Source organism: Rattus rattus, chromosome 5, assembly GCF_011064425.1.
Source record: "Rattus rattus isolate New Zealand chromosome 5, Rrattus_CSIRO_v1, whole genome shotgun sequence".
Taxonomy (NCBI): Eukaryota; Metazoa; Chordata; class Mammalia; order Rodentia; family Muridae; genus Rattus; species Rattus rattus.
The window spans coordinates 6,108,508-6,132,919 of record NC_046158.1 but is presented as its reverse complement, the minus strand read 5'-3'; the positions used below and the strand labels follow the sequence as shown (position 1 = coordinate 6,132,919).

Sequence of the window (24,412 nt, the reverse complement as noted above, 5' to 3'; positions counted from 1 at the left end):
AAGGTCTGACCTCTTGTTTGAAACTTTCTACGTTTGTAGATGAGTTGACATTTTTCCCATACAGCTTTTAATACTGTTTCTTTGTTTTGAAGTTTTTCCTTCTTGAATATAATGTGCCATAGAGAGGTTGTTTATTGATCTTATCTAGTTGAGGCTCTAAATCCTCTCCTGTTTGGACTCTGGTGCTTTTGTTTTTGTTTTTAAGATTTGGGATGTTTTCTGCTAGAATTTAATTGAGTAGATTTTCTTTGCCTTACATGCTTATCTGAGCTTCTTCCCAGTGGATTCTTAGGTTTGCTTTTTTAATCATGTGTAGAGTTCTTGAACACTGTAGTTTAGTCATTTTTTCCTTTATTAATATTTGAAGTATCCCATTGAGCTTATTCTCAATTCATGATTCTCCCTTTCTATTTGTTTTGGTACGAATACACACACACACAGAGGCATGTGTGCAAGTATTTGTGCACATTATGCATATGGCTTTGGAAGTTCCTCTGGAGTTGTCTACCTAATTTTTACAACAGCATCTCTTGGGCTTCTGGGGCCCTCCAGTTATGCTTGGCTAACTTGTCAATAAGCCCCAGAGATTCCAGTCTCTACCTTTCCAGCATTGACATTGTAGTCATCTTCCACCATGTTCTGTGTTTTATGTGGATGCTGGGAGTTGAAGTCAGGTCCTCATGCTTACATGGCAGACAGAGCACCTTACTGCCTGAGCTGTCTCCCCAGTCATCCATCTGTATAGTACTTCCAATTATAATAGCAGCAGCAATAATGAACAGAAACAATTAGATGAGTACACAGTGGAAGTAAAGTATAAACGCACCCATTTAAAACATAATAAAGTACAAATATTTGTCAAGGGACAAATCAAGAGAGTAAAATAGTTTTTTAAGATAAAGGCTGACATGTTGAAATGGATTCTTTTTGCATCCTTAAAAATTGGAGGCTCCCAGGTAATTGCATGGGCATGGGTGCTTTGAAACTCTGCACCCCTGATTTTGCTATGGTTATATTGTTGGCTGAGTTCGTACTTGTATACTAGTTTGGACTAGTGTGGTCTGCATAACAAATCTGTCTTCATTATGGCAGTTTCCCTTCTTTGTGTACCAGGAAGCTCTGCTGGATAGTTTTCTTTGCAGTCCATGGCTAGGCAGATTGCATTATTCTCCTGAGTACCCAGAGAGCACCTTCCAGTGTGACTAATGCTCTGGCTGGATGTAGCTCCTAAGTGTGCTGAGAATGTGAATATGTGAAGCAACCACAACCCATGGATCTGTACTGACTGATGACCTGTCTGAATGCTTTCAAGACCTTTCGAGTCTAACCTCCTGGAGGGAATTAGTTGAGGGTATCAAGTATACATACTGCTTGATGAATGGGAGGTTGATTTTTAGTGCTATCAAACTCGGGGGTTCTCAGTTGATGAGATCCACTTCCAGCCTCTGAGGATGGGAGTGTCTTCTCTTTCGACTTCTCTCCCTGATCTGACCCTCTTGCTGACTGAAATTTTAAGCGTATTGGTGTCTGGTTCTCTATAGTTTTTCACTAAGCTATCTTTCACCCTGTGGCTATAGCAGGCTATATTAAAGCTTTGTGACCTTGTCCTCAGGTCCTCATGGTGGCTCAGGACTTTCTAATTATTTCATTTTTGTTTTTTGTCCTCCCACCCCCAACCCCAAAAGGGCCTTTCTGTGTAGTGTTGACTGGTTGGGAGCTCAGAGATCCTCTGGCCTCTGCCTTCCCAGTGCTGGGATTAAGGGTGTGCACCACCATTCCTGGAGGCGACTCAGCGGTAATAGGAGACTTTAAAGTTGACGCCTTGCAAGTCAGAGAGTAGCAGGGATGTTTTCTTTTCATTGCTGACTCATCCCTTAGAGAGATCAGTGTCTCACCTAAGCTTGCAACTCTAGTTGAGGAGCGTGAAGGCAGTGGGCTTGTCCTCACTGGCTGGCTTAGTTTTGAAAGGCAGCAGCATCTGCTTACCCTTCCCTTGTAGAGGTCTCAGAGCATGCAGCCATGTTCCTTGTCTTTTCCTCTGCAGTTTCCAATTAGCCTTTCTCTACATCTGTTGAGTTCTGGTTTTCTTCTTCTTTTTCTTTCTTTGGAATAGAGTCTGTTTCTTGTCTTACTCTTAACTTTTTCTTTCATACTGCATCACACGGAAGTCCTCCCTCTACAGTCTTAGTGGCCACCTGCTGGTGAGAGTGTGTCTTTGGATTTGCAATGTTGCTAGTAAATAAGGGGTTTGGGATTTTTCATTTTTCTTTCTAAGCTTACAATGGTATGAAAGAATGGTGTTAAAAGAACTTTATTTTACACTTAGTTTGCTACAGAAGATGTTAGAATGGGCAGTCACAGAAAACAGAGATGCAAAGAGTAGTCCTGTAACTGCTGAAAATGCCTTCCGCCTCATGTTGATCATACAGGACTTTCTGCAGTCAGAAGGATTGGTTAATTCAAACATGTGGACTGAGAAGGTTAGTAATGGCATTTTGAAATTGCATTTTAGGGTTCAATGTAGTGGCCAAAACTTGTGATTTTATCATTTATGAGGGAAAGGTAAAAGGATTTTCACAGTTTGAGTCTAGTGTGGGCTACTAGGCAGTTCCGGGTCAGCCTGAGCTACAGTGCGATGATGTGCTATTGCAAAAAAGATGGAACTGAGCAGATAAATACTGTAGGTGGGTGAGAATCATTTAAGGAATTAAATCCTCACCACCTCTTTGTGAAACTTTAGAGTTTAATCGGATGCAGAAAACATACCTCAGATGAAGAGTCGGCAGCTTTGTTAGTTCTTGCATGGTTCTGGTTTCTTAGCGACTGCACAGTTAACTACTTCAGCAATGATGTTGATGGGTATTGTTGAAGAAAGATTATCATTACATTTTAAAAGTGAATGCATTTATTTATTTCTCAATTTTTCTTTTGTGTTAGCTTTTAGAAGATACCACACAGCTCCTTGACTGTCTGTCAGTATGGTATTCTGAGAATCCGGTATGGGTAAAACTCTCTCAGATTCAGATCCAGTTGCTTCTAGAGTTCATTGGAAGAGGCAGTTTGCAGGTTTGATATTTTTTTCATGCTATATTCTATCTTCTCACACACCGTAGCTACTAATGTAGTAACTAGATAATAAATGCCTTTTCAGGATTTCAAAATTATACTGTATTTGTCTATTTTGTATGCCTGCATTGTGCACACGTGTGTTATGGAAGTCACCACTTTTGGGGGTCAGTTCTTCGAGTACACCACATGGATTTTGGGATCAAACTCAGGCCCTTAGGCTTTGTGGCATACACCTTTACCTGTTGAACCATCTCTCAGACTCCCTTTTCAGTATTTTTTGGTTCCAAAAGATACTAGATCACTTGAAATTTCAACTTATAAGATCAGAAAGGAGCTTAAGAAGCAGCTTTTTTCCCCCAGTCCTAGGACTCTGTGTGATTTTAATATTTTCTTTTACTGGGTTTATTCATAGATCATCTGTATTCAGTGTACTTTACTAATTGCTAAGTAGCCAGCACAGAGATTTTTGTATGTAAAGTCTAAGAATTGTATTTTTAGGAAAAATTATTTATATTAATTTTCCTGTTTTAGTAATCCAAAATTTTAAGTCTTTATGCATTTGTTCATTTATCAGACACCAATTATGTATATGCTGTTATGAACATTGTTTTGTTATATATGTTGTTTTGCTAGATTTTAGAACTAAAGATAAAATATATTTGCAAGAATATTTATTATTTTCATTGTAAATTAAAATGTAAATGTTAGAAAATTGCCCTGTCATTTTTCTATTCTCATTAGGTAGTTTTAGTCATGATAAACCTGATTATCTATCTACTTCTGTTTGTGTGTGTGTGTGAGAGAGAGAGAGAGAAAGAGAGAGAGAGAGAGAGAGAGAGAGAGAGAGAGAGAGAGAGAGAGAGAGAGAGTGCGTGAGAGTGCTAGCACAGCATACCTGTGGAGGTCAGGGGCAAACTTGGGTGTTCATCCCCTTTTTGTTGTTTACTGCTTTATAGAGCAGTATAGCAGTGTTTGCCGACCTGTGAGCTTCCAGGGATCATCCTGTCTCACTCTCTCATGGTGCTATAGGAATGGTGGAGTTACAGTCAACCACTAACACGTACAGCTTTTTGTGGACAGATTCAAACTCAGGTCATCATGCTTGCATGGCTAACATTTTATTTACTGTCCATCCCCTTAACCCTGTTTTCTTTTAATATTCAGTTTTATTGTTTGATATGGGGAGATTTAGGATGAGGAGGCTGAGTTCTAGTGCTCTTCCTAAGATAAGAGTATGGAGAAGGTTGGCCTATTGAAACCACCCTCTAATCTAATGGTTGTAGTCTCAGTCCTTCTCCTTCCTCAAACCCTTTCTCATTAGCTTTTTCCTCTTCAGTGCTATAGATTAAATGAATAGTAAACTGAGAGTTCTCTTTTGCTTGTGCCTGGGCTCTTAATATGTATTAATTGCCGTAGGAAGTTTAAGATTAATTAAATTTCTAGTTAAGGACCAGACTCCTTCTGTATCTTTATGTATCCAAATAGTTAGGACATCATGTAACAAACCACCAAAACAAACTATTGCATTGTTCTCTCCATGCTGCTCTTCACCTTAAGGATACAAATGGCTGTTGGGCCTATTTTCAACAACTTTATTTGTCCCCAGAGGAATCTAATGCTGCTTCCTACAGTCATTGTTGGTAGATAGCTCTCCACTGGTCTGTTGTGTTTCTGTTTATCATGTGACTAGCTACTCTTGTTTTCTGCTCTTCTGTTTCTATTTTTTATTTTTTAGTTGGGAGGTTTTGTTTGTTTTCAGACAGGGTCTCTCTATTTAGTCTTGGCTGTCCTGGGGTGTTTTTAATTTTGATTTGTTTTGAGATGTAGTGCCAGATATTCTGGAACTCACTAAAGAGACCAGGGAGTCCTCAAACCTACAGAGATCTGTGTACCAGTGCTTTCCAAGGACTGGGATCACCACACCTGGATAGCTACTCTTTCTTTTCTTTTCTTTTCTTTTCTTTTCTTTTCTTTTCTTTTCTTTTCTTTTCTTTCTTTCTTTCTCTCTCTCTCTCTCTCTCTCTCTCTCTCTTTTTTTTTTTTTTGAGTTTTTTTATATAGTGAACAACTCTGGAAGATAGAAGCCATGTTTCTTTCTAGAGCAAAGGGCAAGTTTTTGACTGACGCTGTAATAAAGCTAATATCTTTCTCTATATCATAGATTACCTTAAAACCCACTATAAAGTACTGAGGCCTCCTAGACTTGGTCTTTCTCTCTGAACTGCCACTCTAACACACTTGTTAGCTTAGAATTAAATCAGTTCATCATTATTTTTTTTTAGTCTTTCATGTGATTTTATTTTCTCCCTTCAACCATAATATGATATTCAAATTTTGTCTTAACCGGTGGGTTTATAAACACAGGCTTATTCATTCCACATTTTTCCATCCCATATAGCATATGTCTGATCTCTCCTGCATTGCCACCACCTTTAGGTGTGGTGTCCTGAGACTTCTGGTCAGCACTGTCACTTCCTGAGGCTGCACCTCCTTTCCCTCTTTTTCCAAAACCACTTTTCCCCTTTGGCCACATCTCTTAACTTACAAACTTATCTTATAAACTCTCAACTCATAACTACTGACAGCTCACTCATAAAACTTGTACACTGTTAGCGTGAGACAGATCTTTTGCTAGTAGTAAATGTTTGCTCTAGGCTGCTGTTTTTTTCATCTGACCTGTTTTCTTCCAGGTTTGTGCAATGGCATCAGCTAAGCTCAATGCTCTTCTTCAGACCAAAGTGATTGAAAATCAAGATGAGGCATGCTATATTTTAGGGAAACTAGAACATATTCTAAGTCGGTCAATCAAGGAGCAGACAGAAATCTACTCATTTCTGATTCCTCTTCTCCGGACTCTGGTTTCTAAAATTTATGAACTTCTTTTCATGAACCTGCACCTGCCTTCCTTGCCTTTTACTAATGGCAGCACTTCAGTTTTTGAAGATTTTCAAGAATACTGCAATTCAAATGAATGGCAAGTTTACATTGAAAAATATGTAAGTTTTTAAAATTATTTTTAATGATTTGTTTATGTGTGTGTATGTATATATATATATATATATATATATATATATATATATATATATATATATATATATGCAGGTGTGTGCTCATGCAGGCACAAAACCTAGTGTGTGAGTCCCTCGAGCTAGAGTTACAGGAGTGCTCTGTGAGAGCCGGGACATGAGCTCTAGGCCTTGTGCTTGCTCCCAGCAAGTGCTGTTTAACTGGAGCCGTCTCTCCAGTCCCAGAGTTTATCTTCTCTGAGCAAGACTTTCCGGCTGACATCATTTTTATGGAGGAGTGTGTAAATTCTGTGTATTCCTTCTTTTTTTTTTTTTAAACTAAGATTGTACCTTACATGAAGCAGTATGAAGCACATACATTTTATGATGGTCATGAGAACATGGCACTTTACTGGAAGAATTGTTATGAAGCCTTAATGGTGAATATGCATAAAAGAGACCGAGAAGGAGGAGAAAGCAAGCTGAAATTTCAGGTAAAACTACTCAGTGTTTTCTAAATTGAGTTGTTCATGTTGGCTACAAGCATTAAATTCAATTTAGGTGAAGCCATTCCACCAGAAATTTTGAAACAAACATACTCAGAAAATATTCCATAATTGGGATGAAAACAGTTGATCAGTAACCATTTTAATAGGAAACATAGTGTGTAGTGATTATGTAAATCTTATAGATTATGGAAACTTGTTAAGATGAGAATTTATCTGTAGATACTGCTAAGAAGGTATCTTGATACATCCCTCACACAAATAAATAAATTCAACTAAAAGGTTGATCAGTAACCATTTTAATAGGAAACATAGTGTGTAGTGATTATGTAAATCTTATAGATTATGGAAACTTGTTAAGATGAGAATTTATCTGTAGATACTGCTAAGAAGGTATCTTGATACATCCCTCACACAAATAAATAAATTCAACTAAAAAGTGTAAATGTTTGTTAAGTTATTTTGTTTGTTTGTTTCTGTGTGTGGCTGAATGCATGCTTGTGTCTGTATGTGCAGGAGTCCTAGAGATACAGGTAGTTGTGAACCACTGTGTTGGTGCTAGAACTGCTGGACCTGGTTCTTCTTTAGAAAAAGCACTCTTAATCCCCAAGCCACCTCTCCTGCCCTGTAATTTAACAAAAAAAAAAAAAAAAAAAAAAGGTATAAGATTAGGGGAAATCAATAAATCTAAAGTCTAGCTCTTTAGAAGGTTAACAAAATCAATAAACTTCTAGTCAGCTTGCCAAATCAAAAAGAAGTGAAAATTTACTTATAGCACAACGAAAAAGGGAGTGTCATCGTCTACCCACAGAAATCAGGGCCACTGTGAGTTGCTTAGCACATAGAAATATGACTACTCAGATCTATCAGGTTCTTAGTAGACAGTTTTTAAGATGAATTTTTAATCATCTTTTATCTATTAGTAGAGTTAATTTATATATATCATCAAAAAGAGATAATGCAGGGCCTGAGTGATTTACTGGCAAATTCTGCCTAACTGACTTGCATACTTAGTTTTTGAAGCAGTGTTACATTTTCTGTACCTGCAAAGATGCCCGTGAACTTAGAACATCCTGTTTCACTTTGTAAACACTTGCTATGTTGCTTTAAATAATAATAATTAAAAAAACGATTCTCCATCCCATGCTAACTATACTATATACTCTGGTATACTCTGGTCCCAGCAGTCTTACTGCCTTCATGGCTAGCCCCATGTAGTGACTGCAGTTTGCTGTCACAGATCCCTGTAACCAGTAAAATCAAAACTCTAGATGCTTAACATTTATTAATCAGATTTATATCAATAAATTCTCACCCCACAAAACGTCCACATAATCAACTCAGAGCCATTTGCTATTGATAGAAACTGCCCACCTAGATAAGACAAATTGTCCTGTAATTATCCATCCCTTATAAGATATTCATAGCTACCTGTGGCTATTTAAAGCCACATGGATCTGGATCATCTTTCTCTTCTTCCATTTTCTTTCCTTCTCCCTTCCCTCCTGTCTCTCCCGCCTCTCAAAATCTCTCAGCCCGCCCTTCTTTTCTACTGCCCAATCACAGGCTCCAGCCTTGTCTTTCACCTACCCTCACGGGCTTTCAGACAGAATCTACATTTCCTCCTTTTTTGTCCAATTAAAAGGCTCAGTTAGTACCTCTTGTTGATTGATTCCAGGACATTATATCCACGTGATAAGGGCAGTGATGAGTTGATACCTAGTTTTCATGGGACTTTGTGACTTCCTTACTTGTCTCAGCCACGATCTATTTTCCCACAGCAATGATTTCCTTCCTACAAGTCTGGTAACAGCAACAATTTATTGACAGCTTGTTTTTCTTGAGTTTTAGTAGATATTTTAGATCTTAGTCCTTTTTTCTTTTTTTGGAAGACCATCTTGTATTTCAGAGTGGACTCAAACTTGATAAACAGCTAAGGATAACATTAAACTTCGTATCTTTCTGACTCCACCCCCTTCCTGTTGGAATTACGGTGTATCCCACCACACTTGGGAACAAACTCAGGTTGTTATGCTCAGCAGTAGGTGCCTTTTATCAAGGTATTTTATCAGCCACAGAGTGAGAGTGTGTGTGTGTGTGTGTGTGTGTGTGTGTGTGTGTGTGTATGTATGTGTTGTGTGTACGTTTTATTTATGAGTCAAAGAAATCCTAGGTAGAACATAGCTAAAATTTTACCATCCTCATTAAAGAGAAATATTGTAATAAAATAAAATTATATCTTTGCTCATATACCATTTTTTGTTAAATTAAAAATTTATAGATACATTACTCTCCTCTTTTTCTGTTTATTTCAGGAGTATTTTGTGGAGCCATTTAGTCGAAAAGCTCGGCAAGAGAACCTGAGGTACAATAATATGATAAAACAACTTACCAGTCAGCAGCTGGCGGCTTCTAGACACTGGAAGGCAATACGGCTCTATCTTACATGCGAAAGGGGGCCTTGGGCTGAAAAGTAGGTGCATGCTTTGTTCTTTACATCTGTGGCATTAAATTATAAACTTTTAAGCCAATTATCCTTTTATTCCAGTTCTTTAAAGAACACTTGGAATTCATTGTTTTTATGAGTTGGTTTGGGATGATGAGAGATTTGTATGTATGCATTATTCGTCATATGCGTAGTTTTCCTTTACCCTAACGTTGCATGTATTAGACTTTAGACCTATACTTCATAACAATATTTTTGCCTTTCTGACATCACCTTATTAAGCTAGAGTTGATGATGTTACGTACTTCAACATTTTACAACTTAATATTGTCACTTCTTCTTTGGTGTATATATTTTATAGCCCTTGTTTTAAAAAAGTAGCAAACTTTTTGTTTATCTTTTTGACCAGCCAATCAGTGGATAAATACTTACTTGTTGGCCACTTTTGAGCTGCTGTGACAGTGCTGCTGTGACAGTGCTGCTATGGATAGCTGTATGAATGTTGTTTTGAAAGCATGCTTTTAATCCTTTTGGGTATACGATATAAGTGCAAATTAGGGGTCATATTTCATGTTTAAAGAATTGTCAGTATGTTTTTCAATTTCACTACATTCTAACCAATACTTGTCATTTTTCAATTTTTCAAATAACTGTCCCATTGTGTATATAAAGCATGATTGTATGATTTTGCTTTTCATCATTCTAATAGCTAACAATGTTGAGCACTGTTTTGTGTACTCATTGGCCGTTTGTATGTCTTTGAAGAGAGTGGTGACTTGTGCCTTTGCCTAGTTCCCACATTGAATGGTTGACTTTTCACTGAAGTGTGTGTGTCAGAATATTTGCATTCTCACTGACTCTTCAGGCAGTTTGCAAAGATGGAGATGATTTTTCACTTTCTTGATCATGACCTTTGTTACTCAGAAGTTAGAATTTTAATAAACCTAGTTTTTTTTCCTTGCATACTTTTTATAGTATATTTAGGGAAGCATACCCAAGTCCAAGGTCATAAAAACATTACCTTTTCTTCTAAGAGTTTTATTATCTTTATTTTGATATTTTGGTCTTTGATTCATTTGCAGTTATTTTTATTTGTAGTAAAGCTTTTTAATATTATGTTATGGTTATAATATTATACATTTAACAGTGAAAGAATAAAGTAATCAAGCTAGAAGTCTGAAAACTAGTGTTCAAATCTTATTTCTCTACCGTTAAACCTCATAACATCTTGGGTAAATAAATTAAGCTGTCTTAAGTTCATATATGTTATAGTTAAACATATTCATTTTAGTTTTCGTGACAGTTGCCCAGATGACAAATATAAACATTTAAATTAGTTTTGAAAATAGTTGCTGGGTATACAGAGTAGTGGGTTTCAGTATGGTGTTTGCATACATTGTGCCATTCTGCTGTTCTTATTTCCCGCCCCACTGCTTTCCTTCAGATTTACCCAGGTCTGGATTCTTGTGGTGCTGCAAATCATACCCAGACTTGTGCAGACTAGCCAGTCGTTATATCTTGAACAATTTCTAAATTGTATTGAACAATTGTGAAGCACTTGATACCTGTTTATATCTTTTAAACCAGTCTTTATAATTTTAAATCATTTTTACTTGTTTCATTGTGAATGTTTATAGGAAACAGAATCGAATTCATTGGAAACTAGCTAATGTGGAAAATTATTCACGCATGAGACTTAAACTGGTACCAAATTATAATTTCAAAACCCATGAGGAAGCTAGTGCCTTAAGAGATAACTTAGGTGAGTTTTAGTATCTACGTGTTTTAATAAAGAGACATTGACAGACTGCTTATTATTGTTTGCTGTTTTAGATGAACAAAGGGGTATAGTACCTTTTAGTGTATGTGCAAATGGGTACATGAATTCAGTAGTGTTAATTTCGGCCTAAATCTGAGTGTAACCTTCCAAAGAAAACTAGTATTTTTACTATATTTCATTTATGTTTTGTTGAGAAATAATATCTTTTCCCTTAGACTATTAAGTTAGCCTTCTTTCCCACTCTTTAATTTATGACTCTTAAGGAAAAATAATATTTTTGTCTTTGACTTAAACACTAGCTTAATGTATCTTACATAGCAACCCACAGTTATAGGAGCCTCTTTGCTTTGTCAGTATCCTGGCACTTGAACACTTCCTCTTCAGAATTTAACTGTTCTCATCATCTAGCAGACTTCCCTCCCTTCATTGGATCACTTTAGTTTGGGAATAGTTTCAATGATAATATCTCCCTAGTATTTTCCAAGAAATCCTTCTCTGGGAAATTCCTCCTCCTTTTTTCTTACCTTCTTTTACCTCTCCATATGAGTTTATATCATATCTTCTTATCTCAGCAGTCTTTCAACATTTTCACCTCAGTTTTACTCATGTAAAATGTATTTTAAAGTACGATATTATATTTTAAAATGTATTTTCAAGTACAATGGTGACAGTAAAACTGGACAGAAATGTGTATGACCTTAGTGAAAACCAGGAGCAAGTAGTCACTAATCCTTCAGTGCTTTCTGGTGTGTGTACTTCACAATTAAGTGGGGAGTTATTTTGCTTACTTCTTAAAATATTTTGATAATCTGCCAATTTATGATGTTTTTAGTAAGAAAATAGTTTCTTGTTTTGTTTCACTTAGTACACTTTGCAAATAACTCATTACAAATATACAGGGTTAGGTCTACATCCTGGACTTTTCTATAAAATGCCTGTATATAATAATATTTTAATGGAAAGCACATTAAGAAGTCAAAACACCAAGTTTGTGATGGATTCTTCATTTCATAGTTTAAAAAATCTAGATTCCTATCTGTAATCCTAGTACTTGGGAAGAAGGGGCAGAAGGACAGGACATCAGTGTCATTGTTTGCTATGTAAAGTTTCTCAGGCATGGGCTACCTTGAAGAGACAAACAGATTCTTCTGATTGATGAGCTTAGTACACTAATGCATGTCTTTAATTGCGGCTAACTGAGGAGTTAATAATGAGTTACCTAGGGGTCAACCCAGCCCAGGCAGCATAGTGAAACCCTGACTTACAACAGAAATTATTTTTAAAAAAAACACATCTTTTATTATTTCTTCTATCTTTTTGAGACTATAAATTATTATATCATTTACCCCTTTCCTTTCTTCTCTCCAAATTCTCCTATAAATCCTATCCTTGCTCTATTTCAAATTCATAGCTTTTTGTTACATGCATATGTATATATATTATATATCCCCCCATACCCCAAATCCATTCAGCATGTCTGTTGTTGTCCTTGTTCAACTCACATGTGCACAGTCTAACCTTGCTGGTTAGACTTTGTGGGTATATCTTCTGATGTTACCAGGTGATTCATTCTCACAGAAAACTTGCTCTTACAGTCTCTCAGCCCTCTTTCCCAAGATGATCCTGAGTTTGGGAATTGTTTTATATATGTATCCAGCAGGACTCAGCTCCACAACTCTGCATTTTGGTTATTTGTGGTTTTCTGCAATGGTCTTCATCTGTTGCAAAAAGAGATTTTCTTGATGAGGGGTGAGGACTACACTTACCTGTGGGTATAAGGACAAGTATCTAGAGTATAAAATATTAATGCTAGTTTGGTAAAGTAGTAGTTGTAGGTTCTCCTCCAAGATACATGACTTCACTATTCCTGAGTAGTTGACTAGGTTTCTCCCACCAGCCAGAATTTCTTTCTTGTTGAGTGGATCTTTAGTTCAATTAGAGAGTTGCTGATAATCTTGGAAGTATGTGTACCTCTACTGAACTCTTAGGGTTACCATGCCATGATGGTCATTGTGATTCATAGACATCATCGTGGATAGGTCTTTTGGTTGCTTTCTTCCTTTAGAAGCTTACTTGGTATATTCTGTTACCATGAAAACTATTTCTGAGGGAGGAGGCTCTCTAGTCCTCTGTGCTCTTGGTTTTGAAGTGTGTGGTGTCCTCAGCAGTGGGCACTTGCTTTCTATCTCTAAAAGGTAGCCAGGGACAATAGCAAGAGCCTATAATGTTCCTGCTAGCCTCCTCTCTTTTGCTCCCCACCTATCCACCCTGCTATGGTTCCTTTTACTTTCTTGGTTTCTGTAGCTACTCCAGGATACATACATACTCACATAGGAAGATTTGAGTTAGGACCTCAGATGAGAGAGAAGGTCTAATGTTTGTCTTTCTGGGTCTAGGTCCCTTCACTCAATACAGTCTTTCCTTAGTCCTTCCATTTACTTGCAGATTTCATGATTGCATTTTTCTTTCCATTGTGTATAAGTACCACATTGTCATTCTCCATTGTCGGCTGTAGGACATTCAGGTAGCCTCCTTCTACTAGCTGTGGTGAATGGAGCAGTGAATGTGGCTGAGCAAGTGTCTGTGGTTTACGATGTCGAGTCCTGTGTGTCTGCCAGGGAGTGGAACAGCTGGCTCATAGGGAAGATTTGCTTTTGCCTTTTTTGATAATTTTCCACACTGGTTTCCATAGTGGCTGTTTTAATTTGAAATCCAACCAGCAGTGATGAAGGCTCTCTTTTCTCCATATCCCTTTCAGCATTTGTTGGGTGTGGTATCTTTGCCATTCTGACTGTGGTAAGATGGAATTTTAAAGTTGTTTTGATTTGTATTTCTCCAATTGCTAAGGACAATAGACATTTTTTGAGATATTTCTTAGCCATTTTTTTTCTTCCTTTGAAAAGTGTTCAGATCCCATGCCCAATTTTTAAATAGGTGGGTTTGGTTTTTTATTCTTGTTTGTTTGCTTTGTTTTGTCTCTTTATTTTTTTAGTTCTTTACATATTCTGGATATTAACTCTCTATAGGATGTGTAGCTGGCAAAGATTCTCTCCTATTCTGTGGGGTTCCTCTTCACTTCTTTGTTTTGTTTTTGTTTTTTAATTGTGCAGGTCCATGTAAATTGTAAAGTTTTTAAAAAGTAGGATTCCTAGATTGAGAGAGACCAAGTGGCAGGGCAGAATTGAAATCTAGTGTCCCAACTTAGTGTCCATGTTCTTTCCACTATAAAGCCCTTTGCCATTACAAAGTACTTAGTTTGTACAGTGTATATGTGTTTTATGTATGTCTTCGCGTCACCTGTTCCTGTCTATGTACTCCAGGAAGTGATGGCTCTGCTGTCATTTGTCAGCTGTAAACAACGACTCATACACAGTCTTTTCTCTCCTCTCTCCTTGTGGGGCAGGCTCTCTGTGTACCCCTGACTGTCCTTGAAGCTCTGTGTATAGACTAGGATGGCCCTGAGCTCACGGAGATCCACCTGCCTCTGCCTTTCAAGTGCTAAGGTTAAAGGTGTGCACCACCATGCCTGGCCTGCCTGTCATTTGCTATTTAGTACAAGTGCACAATCACATTACTACTAATACATTGAAATTTATTTAATTATTAACTTGCTTTTAATTAAATTATGATTCGTGAATCTGTAATTTGCATAAAGTCAGCTCTATACCTTTCTCAGACTGCTAATCCAATACTTTGTTTCTGAATCAAGAATTAGCCATTATTAAAAATAACTATTATTTTTAAAGTATGTATATTTTACCACATGTATGATAATTTTAAAAAATGATCAAACATCAAAACTATCAAAATATAGAAGTGCTATAATACTTTGTACTATTTTTTAATTTATTCTATTTTATTAAACAGGTGTTCAGCACCTACAGCCTTCCAGTGATTCATTGCTTCTGGAGGTAGTGAAACAAGTTAGACTCAGTGATGTGGAAGAAGACAGACTAGAGCTTCTAGAGGAGGACACAGCGGCCAGAGCTCTTATGTATGTACGAGCATTTGAGCAGCATGACTATGATATGAGAAATGGGATTGCAAAATTGTGGATTTACTTGAGTTTCTGGTTTTCCAAACAATTAATTAATTGTTTAATTACAACAAGTGTTGCAAGTCTTTAATTGCATCAACTAAAGTCATACCAGCTGTTAAGAATCTGTGAGGGGTTGGGGGGTTTAGCTCAGTGGGGGTTGGGGGTTTAGCTCAGTGGTAGAGCGCTTGCCTAGCAAGCGCAAGGCCCTGGGTTCGGTCCCCAGCTCCGAAAAAAAAGAAAAAGAAAAAAAAAAAAAGAATCTGTGAGTATTTACTGAAATTATTGAAGAAGGCTTTCTACCTAGGATTGTTAGGATCTATATCTTAAAATCATAAAATATTTTTGAATGAAAATATTGAATGACATATGGCTTTAAGCTGTGTTTTTGTAGAAATATGCAACAGAGTCTGACGGTAACTTAGCAGTAGAGGACTCATCTAGTGTGCATCCACAAGGCCCTAGGTTTCATCCAGGATGATGTTCCATGAAAGAACATTATCTGTATGAAATAGGAAAACAAAAGAAAAAATAATGCTATGAAAAGACATCCATTCAGGAGACATAAAAAATGGAATAATTATAGATGCAAGAGTTAGTAAAATGAACATACTGCAAAACTATCATCTTCTAGCTAGACTAATTAGGAATTTCAAAAAGACAGCAACGTAAACATCCAATATCAGCAGTGAAAGAAGCTCTTTTCCGAAAAAGTGAGCTAAATTCATGATCACTTTTTTTAAACTTTTTGTTCAGTGATGAAAAGGAAGAACAGGATCAAAAGGAAAAATTGGTGTTGACTGAAGACTGTGAACTCATTACTGTAATTGACATAATTCCCGGCAGATTAGAAGTCACTACTCAACACATTTACTTCCATGATAACAGTATTGAAAAAGAAGATGGTGAGTAGTTGGAAAATAATTACCTTTCGTTTTATTAAGTATTCAGGTCCACCAGTCATCAGTTCGAGGAAGAAAAAAGCAAGGTGGGACTGGGAATTGTAGTTTATCTTATAAAATGAGAGATGGAGACTCAATAAGGAATTAGGTTCACTCAACCATTATGTATTGAAGGGGAATTGTAATTTTTATGTGTACACACACAGTACCAGTGATTGAAACCAGGGCCATTCTTATACAAGGCAAATGTTACCCAGGCTGGCCTTGTACTTAAAATCCTCTTGGCTCAGCCTTAGGAGTAGCTAGGATTATAGGCACGCATGCCCCATCCAGCTGGCTTTATCATCCTCATTATTATTAATGTATTTAAAAAGACTTGACCTGATGGTATCACAGTAAACTTAGTTACAAAATGCAGTCTTAATTTTATCATACTTTTGTATATATACACTGTCCTCTAAGCTCTTACTTTTTTATGATTAAATCTAAAGATCCAACATCTTAGAAAGAGTTCTAAGTCATACAATTCAGAATTACTATCTGGCCTCATACAAAGGTATAGTAGAATAGAGTAGTTTAAAAGAAACAATTTACAACTCATAATGAGTACTTGGTTTTTAATGTAAGATTACTTTCCCCTAAGTTTTACTTTTGGAAACAAGGAGGTATTTTCTTCATGGAGTGAATAACTTTCCGTGGCTGGCACTCAGTCATAAGATTTCTTTTGTTTTCAGGACAGGGTTTTGATTTCAAGTGGCCTCATTCTCAAATTCGAGAGATTCACTTGCGTCGTTACAACTTAAGGAGATCGGCACTTGAGATTTTTCATGTTGATCAGTCCAACTACTTTCTCAACTTCAAAAAAGAGGTGCAGTACCTTTCTGATAATCATAAATAATTATTTTGAAATAATTTTCCAGGTAGTGAGCTCTCATGGTATTTTGGTCTGTATTCCTGTCAGTAGAGAATATTGAAGAAGAAAACATATTCTGAGGCTTGTCAGTATATGAGCATTGGTGAGGTTTGCTCGGGAATTGAGATGGTTGTTTTCCGTGAGTGTGTACAGGAGAACATGAATGTCAATCAGTGGATGCCAGACACGCTCTGTCTTACAGCATGCGATATATAAGATTAGACAAGTGTGCATAGTGTGCCTGGATTTCCTTTTCTCTTCTTAGGAGGGCGCTAATGTCAATATGATGCTTTGGCCTTATGACACCATTTTAAAAAACTGTCTTATGTGTACAAGTTGTAGTGTACCTATAACTTATAAGAATCAGTTCTTTCATCCCACAATGTAATTCCTAAGGATCAAAGTCAGATGATCAGGTTTGGTAGTAGGCACCTTCACTGCCGTCTTACTGTCTCCATGACCTTATTTAATATTGTCTCCAAATGCTGTGTCTCTTATTATGAACTTATTAGTTGGGGATCAAGTTTTAAATCATAAACTTTAAAAGGACATATTCAAACCATAGCACCAAATATGGTAAAGAAATTGAAATATCCAGAAGAGGTAAAATTATGGAACAGATAATAGATTCTGGGTTTCAAGAAATTAGAGAGGAGGGAGAATTGGGAATAATTGCTGTCAAGTTTATGCAGCAATGAAGAGTTTCTAAAGCAACATAATGATGAGAGAGGCCCACTGTGAAAGAGTATGAAAACATTTATTCTTATATTTTTGGTTGTGAGCCTAGTCTTTAACGTCTGAGCCATCTCTCCAGCCTGAAAACACTTATTCTCAAAAGAGTAAGTATATCTTGTAAAAACTATATAAATGGTGTAATCTTTTGTCTTGACCAATTTTTAAACTAATCAGTAGTATGTTTTTATAGGTTAGAAACAAAGTATACAGCAGACTGTTGTCACTTCATTCTCCTAATAGTTATGGAACAAGATCACCACAGGAATTATTCAAAGCATCAGGGTTGACACAGGTAAGACATTTTATAGCTTGTTGTGTATTTTGTTCATTTTGTACCTTAGAATATTGCTTAAAAATAAAACTTGTGATAATTTTCTTTTGTGTGTTCTGTCTTCTTCCATTCATTAATTAATTCATGCATTCATTTGACTGCTTGGTTGGTTACTTGGTTGGTTGGTTGGTTAGTTAGTTAGTTAGTTTTGCTTTTGTTGATGCAGGGTCTCTTTATCTGGCCCTGGCTGTCCTGGAAGTGTCTGTGTAGAACAGTCTGGTCTCAGATACTCAGAGATCTACCTACTTTGCCTCCCAGGTGCTGGGATTAAAGGTGTGATCCATCACCCCTGGCTTTTTTTCTTCCATTTAGAATAAGAATTCCAATTAGAGTACAAATAAATAATTATCTTTGTGCAGGGGATATGATAAGAATTGGATACAGGACTCCATTTATGCCAGGCTCTTCTGTGAAGTCCTCCAGCCAAGAATTCTTTTCTGTTGTTGGAAATAAGCCTTGGTTAATAAAGGACAATTCCTTTTGCTTTTGAATAAAATTTATTCATTAACTAGTGATTTCTGAATCTTACACCTAAGAGCAATTGAGCTTCCTATATATAGAACTATATCTCAATATGTAGATTTGCTTTATGGATCGAAGCATACATAGTTCATTTCCCACTGTTCAGCATAGTTATAACTGTTTGCTTTTGGTCCACAGTGAGTTAAAGTTGATTGTTAACTCTGTCAGGAAAACTCTGTATAACTCAACTGTGTGCAGTCATTAGAAGACTAAACACAATGATGTGATTAATAGAAAGAAGTGATTTTTCTAATCCCACCTCATTTTGTTCTCTAAAGGTAGTTTTTCTTCAGATACTTAGTCTAAAAATCCTGAAACCTTATCTTGGCTCATAGAATGCTTTAGTGTGGTAAGGTACTGCCTTTTAGTACATATAGTATGAAAATGTCAAAGGTTTGGCAGTCTTTTAGAAATTAAAATTTTAAGATAAATAAAACGTTTAACTGAAGAAGAGTCTTAATTTTCCCCGTCGTGTTACATAGGACTAAATCCAGAGCAGTGCACTGAAAGCACTCTGCACTAGCTACATCCCTAGCCTCAGCTTTATAATGGTTGGTTAAATGGGCCGGTGTCCTCCAGCGTGCTCCCCTCCCACCTCCACCTCCTGACTCTCTGGAAATGCACATGTGCACTTCCACCCAGGCCATACTTCATTCTTATCTAAGCCTTGCCTGAGGATAGTGTAGTCTTATGTTTGGTTTTTCTTCGGGAGTAATGTTTTAAAGAATTAGATTGTGAAGAAGATTGATTTGTCTCCATGTTAAACTTTTTTTAGCTCCATATCTTCAATCATGGAGACAATAGAGATACAGATTACAAAAAATTAGGTTAGTTATTAATAATTGTCACATTCTAAGAGGTCATACGATATGATTCTGATATTGTTTTTTGTGCTGTCTAGAAATGGGTGAACAGAGAGATAACAAACTTTGACTACCTCATTCAAATAAATACAATGGCGGGACGGACCTATAATGACCTTGCACAGTACCCTGTGGTGAGTTTTGTATAAATCTCAAAATTAAATGACCTTACACTTTATAATGTATAAAACTATGTATGATGTTGCTGTTTTTATGTAGAAAAAAATGAAGAGGCTTGGGTGTAGCTCAGTGGTAGAATGTCTTGTACCATATGTAAGGCTCTGGGTCCAACCTCAAGCACTGGAAAAGAAATACACACTATTTTATTTTTTTATGGGGTTGTTTGGGGGTTTTGGCGGTTAGCTTCTTGAGTTCTTTATATATTTTGGATATTAGTACTCTATCAGATGTGGGGTTAGTGAAGATTTTTCCCCAATCTGTAGGTTGCCGATTTGTCCTGCTGACTGTGTGGACTGTTAGATGGGGAGGAGACATAGGATGAGTAACAGTCAGAGGGCAGACGGGGCGGGGGATAATGGTTGGACTGTAAATGTAAATAAATAAATAAATAAATAAATAAATAAATAAATAAATAAATTATAAATAGATAATAATTTTTTAAAAACTTGAAAAAACAAAAAATTCGTGTAAACTTGTACTAAAAAATAATGATGTTTGGAACTCAAAAATAAGAATGTACTTTTTAAAATTTTGACTTATATTTGCATATGTATGCATGTGAATTTTGAAACGTAATATGGAAAAGTAAGCAAACTGTACTGTGGTTAAAAAAACAGGAACTTACATAGTACACATGCTCTGCCTGTTTTTTTTTTTTTTCTACTTTTAGATCTTTAAAGAAGTATTAAAACATGAAGACTGGTAGTTAACAGTAAAGTCCTTTTTTCATTTTATTGAAAATAGCCCTGAAGAATTACTAAAAATTATTCAACTGAACTGAAGATAAATAAATACTACAATATATCTTTATAATAGGGAAAACTATTCTTAATGATTATCTGTCTATATGAACATTTTTATGTTTGAAATTCTCTAGGTTCTCTAGGAAGAAATGTCTAAATTTTGAATTATGTCTCTTTAGTTTCCCTGGATTTTGCAAGATTATACTTCAGAAGAGTTGGACCTAAATAACCCCACTGTATTTCGAGATCTTTCTAAACCAATTGGAGTAGTTAATGAAAAAAATGCCAAAGCTATGCGTGAGAAGTAAGTGCTTTTTAAATCTTTTGAGATGCTCATTGTTTGAATTTATACTGATTTCAATCAAAACAATTAAATGTTACATTTCTAAATTAAAAGTTATATGTTTAATTATTATTTTATGAGTATGATTATCTTTTTCTAGCATATATATGTGTATACTGCACATGTGCCTGCAGAGGTCAAAAGAGGGTGTTGGATCTGGAAACGAAGTCACAGATGCCTGTGAACTGTTGTTGTGGGTGCTAGGAATTGAATTCTGGTTCCCTGGACAGGAGCTAGTGTCAAGCTATCTCTGTAGCCCCTGAATGCTTGAAAAAAATTTATGATGTATATGGTTATTTTGTCTGCATGTATGTCTATACCACTTGCATGCCTGATATCTGCAGAGGCCAGAAAAGGACATCAGATATGCTAGAACTGGGTCACAGACGGTTGCGAGCCACACATGGGTGCTGGGGACCAAACTCAGGTCCTCTGGAAGAGTATCATATGCTGCTACCCACTGAGCCATCTCTCCAGTCCCATGTTATCTTCTTTTAACAGAAGCTACTTAAATTTTTTTCAAAGACCATTGTTCATATTCACTGTGCATGTTATAGAAGGAAAATTTCATAGAAAGATACAATGTATGTTCAGTATATTTCACCATGCTTTGCTCTCTCTGCCACCCCTGTGTCCTAATTTTCTAGACCATTTTGCCATATATCTATATAAATATATACACAAACCAGATTTTATGTATCTGTATAAAATCTAGCAACCACAATTGAGAGAACAAAAACAATGTTTGAAACCGCCTTCAATTTCTTAATATGACTTTTATAGTTATAGTCACTTTTGTGTAGATGGCACAAGTACATTCTTCATTATCACTAAAACCAATTCTATTCTTCATCCGTTCCTCTTGTTGGATCTCTGTGTTGGTACTGTAGCTTACTGTTAGTGCTGCACTAAACACTTATGTGCAGGCTGACTTGAAGTTATCTGGGTAAATAACCCTAGAGTGACATGGCTGGGTCGTGTGGTAGATTTGTTTAGTTTTGTGAGAAACTTCCATAGTAAGTTTATGTAGTGGGTGGAATGAAAGAATTGACTTCTATAAGTTGTGCTGTAATCTCTTTGTGTACACTGTGATTTAAAAAAGTAGAACTATATTTATAGTTCAGTGAGTGTAGCCTAGTAATAAGCACTTAGTTGTTGTGTGTGAAACTTTGGTGTTCCTCAGCGTTGCTGAATAAAATTTTGTATATTATTCGTTAGAATAGACATTAGTGCTAGCATGTTGACACAGTGGACAGAGAGTCTTGCCACTGATCTTTGCAATCTGATTTTGAGTCTCAGAACCCAAATAGACAGTTTTTGCAGGTTGTCCCGTGACCTCAACATGTGTACCATGCATGCATGCACACATACAAAGAATAAATTAAACCCAAAAAATTAAAGTTATGGGACATAGAGAATGCCTCAGCAGTTAAGAACATGGGCTCCTGTTCCAGGACGCCTAAGGTTGGTTCCCTTTACCTGCTTACTGTGGGACATAACAGCCACAGCTGCAGCTCCAAGACATGTGTCATCCTGTGGCCTCTAAAGGCACCTACATAAACATGAAATTCACTCACTTAACATGCATGCATGTACTTAAATGAAAATACTAAAATAAATCTTTAAAAAGCAAAATAATGAATTGATAATTATTTGTCAGAAAGATTTTTGTATGAAGGAAGTGAATTAGATTTGACAAAAATATTTTCTAATCTGTTATTTCAAGAAGTTTCTATAGTCAACTCATGTTATTATTGTATTATGCAAAACATGTGTGGCTGGAGAGATGACTCAGCATTTGAGAGAACTTGCTGTTCTTGCAAAGCTCTTAGACTCAGTTTCTATTACCCAAATGGCTACTCACAAGACTCTGTTAACTCCTGATTCAGGGGAGCCTACTCCCTCTCTGGCCTACACTGACAATGGACATGCAAGTGTGCACAGACATTCAGGCAAAACAACTATACATTTAATGTTAAGTAAAAATGATCTTAAATACTTCAAAGGCTTATTTTAGTGATATTTCATTGTTTGTGAAACATTCTTAGAAATTATTTCTTCCTGCAGTTTTATGTGGGGATGCAGATCCTTTATTTGATAATAAAGCATATGACTAATGATTGACTTTTTAAAGAGTACTATACCATAACCTAACCAGTACCGATTTCAACTCTTATATTACCTTTTTGTTATGGTTATAAAGTCCACTTTTTTTAAAGGTACGAGAATTTTGAAGACCCGATGGGAACGATTGATAAGTTTCATTATGGTACTCACTATTCCAATTCTGCAGGCGTCATGCACTATCTCATCCGCGTGGAGCCATTCACCACCCTCCACATCCAGCTTCAGAGTGGACGGTATGCTCACAGTCAAAACCATTTCCTCTCATTGTAATGCGGAGAACTGTTTCCACTTCAGGGTCATGCTCTGAATGATGGGCTCACGGCTTTTAAATTCTCTCCTAGGATTTAATTTAGTGAAAATGAGCCAGAGTAGTTTAAGAACAACAGCTCATTCAATTTCATTCATATATAAGCCATTGGAATGTGACTTTTTCTACTATTTTTGTGGTGTATATTTGGAATCCCTACCGTTTTTGAGAAATCAGTCAGATATTTATCATTAGATATCAGACCAAGTGTGTTGCCCAGTGGCTGAGAACTTGTCTAGCATGTATAGGTTCCTGGGTTCAATTCCAAGTAACCACTCCCTCCTCATTACAGAACTAATGTGATTTGGAGCTAAGTCTGAACTGTCCATAGGTAGTCAAATCTCAGCAGCACTACTGAGAATTCCTAAGAATATTTTTCATGAAGACTAGTTAGAGGAAGCAGTTGGGAATTCATAGCAGCCACTTGAAAGATCTGTTATATTGCTGTAACAGCATAGTCTTTGGTGTTGTAAGTTAACTCTTTCACATGTTCCTAATTACTCTAAGGGAACTGCATGAACCCTCCACTGTGTGTGCTCTCCAGGTAACTCCACTCCCTACATGCACATTGTTTCCACTTTGCTGTAGTTCTTACTTAGCATTGTTTTCCGAGTCAACACTATGCAAACTGCCTGTTTATATTTTCTTTCCATGTAACATCTATAGGGAGCCTGTATTCTCTACTCCGTTTCTCTTTTTTTAAAAATTTATGATTACTTATTTATTTTTATACTCCAGATTTTATTCCCCTCCTGGTCCACCCTCGACTGTTCCACATCCCATACCCCACCTCCTCCACAAGGAGGTCCCCACCCCAACAGACCTTTAAATTTCCTGGAGCCTCCAGTCTCTTGTGGGTTAGGTACATCTTCTCTGACTGAACCCAGATGCGGAAGTCCTCTGCTGTATGTGTATTGGAAGCTTTATCTCAGCTGGTGTGTGCTGCCTGCTTAGTGATCCAGTATCTGAGAGATTTTGGGGGTCCAGGTTAATTGAGACTGCTGGTCATCCTACAAGGTTTCCCTCCTCAACTTCCTACAGCTTTTCCCTAATTCAACCACAGGGGTCAGCAGCTTCTGTCCATTGGTTGGGTGCACACATCTGCATCTGACTCTTTCAGCTGCTTGTTGTATCTTTTGGAAGGCAGTCATGGTAGGTCCCTTTTTGTGAGCGCTCCATAGCCTCGGTAATGGTGTCAGGTCTTGGGGCCTCCCCTTGAGCTGGATGCCACTTGGGCCTGTCACTGAACCTTCTTTTCCTCAGGCTCTTCTCCATTTCCTTCCCTGCAGTTCTTTCAGGAAAAAGGGGGATAGCAACCCCATCCCTCACTTGATGCCCTGTCTTTCTGCTGGAGATGGGTTCAATAAGTTCCCTCTCCCTACTGTAGGACATTTCATCTAGGGTTCCCCTCCCCCCACTTTGAGTCCTGAGAGTCTCTCACTTCCCAGGTCCCTGGTACATTCTAGAGGGTCTTCCCAACCTCCTTCCTCCCGAGGTCACCTGTTTCCATTCTTCCTGCTGGCCCTCAGGGCTTCAGTCCTTTTCCCCCCATCCAATACCAGATCATGTTCCCCTCTCCCCCGCAACCCAAATCCTTTCCCTCC

At 37.0% G+C, this 24,412-nt stretch overlaps 2 protein-coding genes across 2 annotated transcripts in view; one reads left to right on the top strand and one right to left on the bottom strand.

The window, feature by feature from the left end:
- Nbeal1 (neurobeachin like 1) overlaps positions 1 to 22,771 on the top strand; it is a 106,732-nt gene extending 83,961 nt beyond the window's left edge. The window contains exons 29-41 of the mRNA XM_032901807.1: positions 2,327 to 2,480; positions 2,938 to 3,066; positions 5,760 to 6,065; positions 6,419 to 6,568; positions 8,896 to 9,053; positions 10,664 to 10,788; positions 14,674 to 14,800; positions 15,599 to 15,747; positions 16,479 to 16,612; positions 17,583 to 17,684; positions 19,147 to 19,242; positions 20,211 to 20,335; positions 22,594 to 22,771. Of these exons, the coding sequence (XP_032757698.1) occupies positions 2,327 to 2,480; positions 2,938 to 3,066; positions 5,760 to 6,065; positions 6,419 to 6,568; positions 8,896 to 9,053; positions 10,664 to 10,788; positions 14,674 to 14,800; positions 15,599 to 15,747; positions 16,479 to 16,612; positions 17,583 to 17,684; positions 19,147 to 19,242; positions 20,211 to 20,335; positions 22,594 to 22,771 (1,933 nt within the window). The remainder of the gene's footprint in view (positions 1 to 2,326; positions 2,481 to 2,937; positions 3,067 to 5,759; positions 6,066 to 6,418; positions 6,569 to 8,895; positions 9,054 to 10,663; positions 10,789 to 14,673; positions 14,801 to 15,598; positions 15,748 to 16,478; positions 16,613 to 17,582; positions 17,685 to 19,146; positions 19,243 to 20,210; positions 20,336 to 22,593) is intronic.
- LOC116901195 (peptidyl-prolyl cis-trans isomerase NIMA-interacting 4-like) lies at positions 5,314 to 5,602 on the bottom strand. Its single transcript, XM_032902887.1, has one exon. It carries the CDS (start codon positions 5,600 to 5,602, stop codon positions 5,366 to 5,368), a length of 237 nt encoding a protein of 78 aa, XP_032758778.1. The 3' UTR covers positions 5,314 to 5,365.
- Positions 22,772 to 24,412: the final 1,641 nt, after the last annotated feature.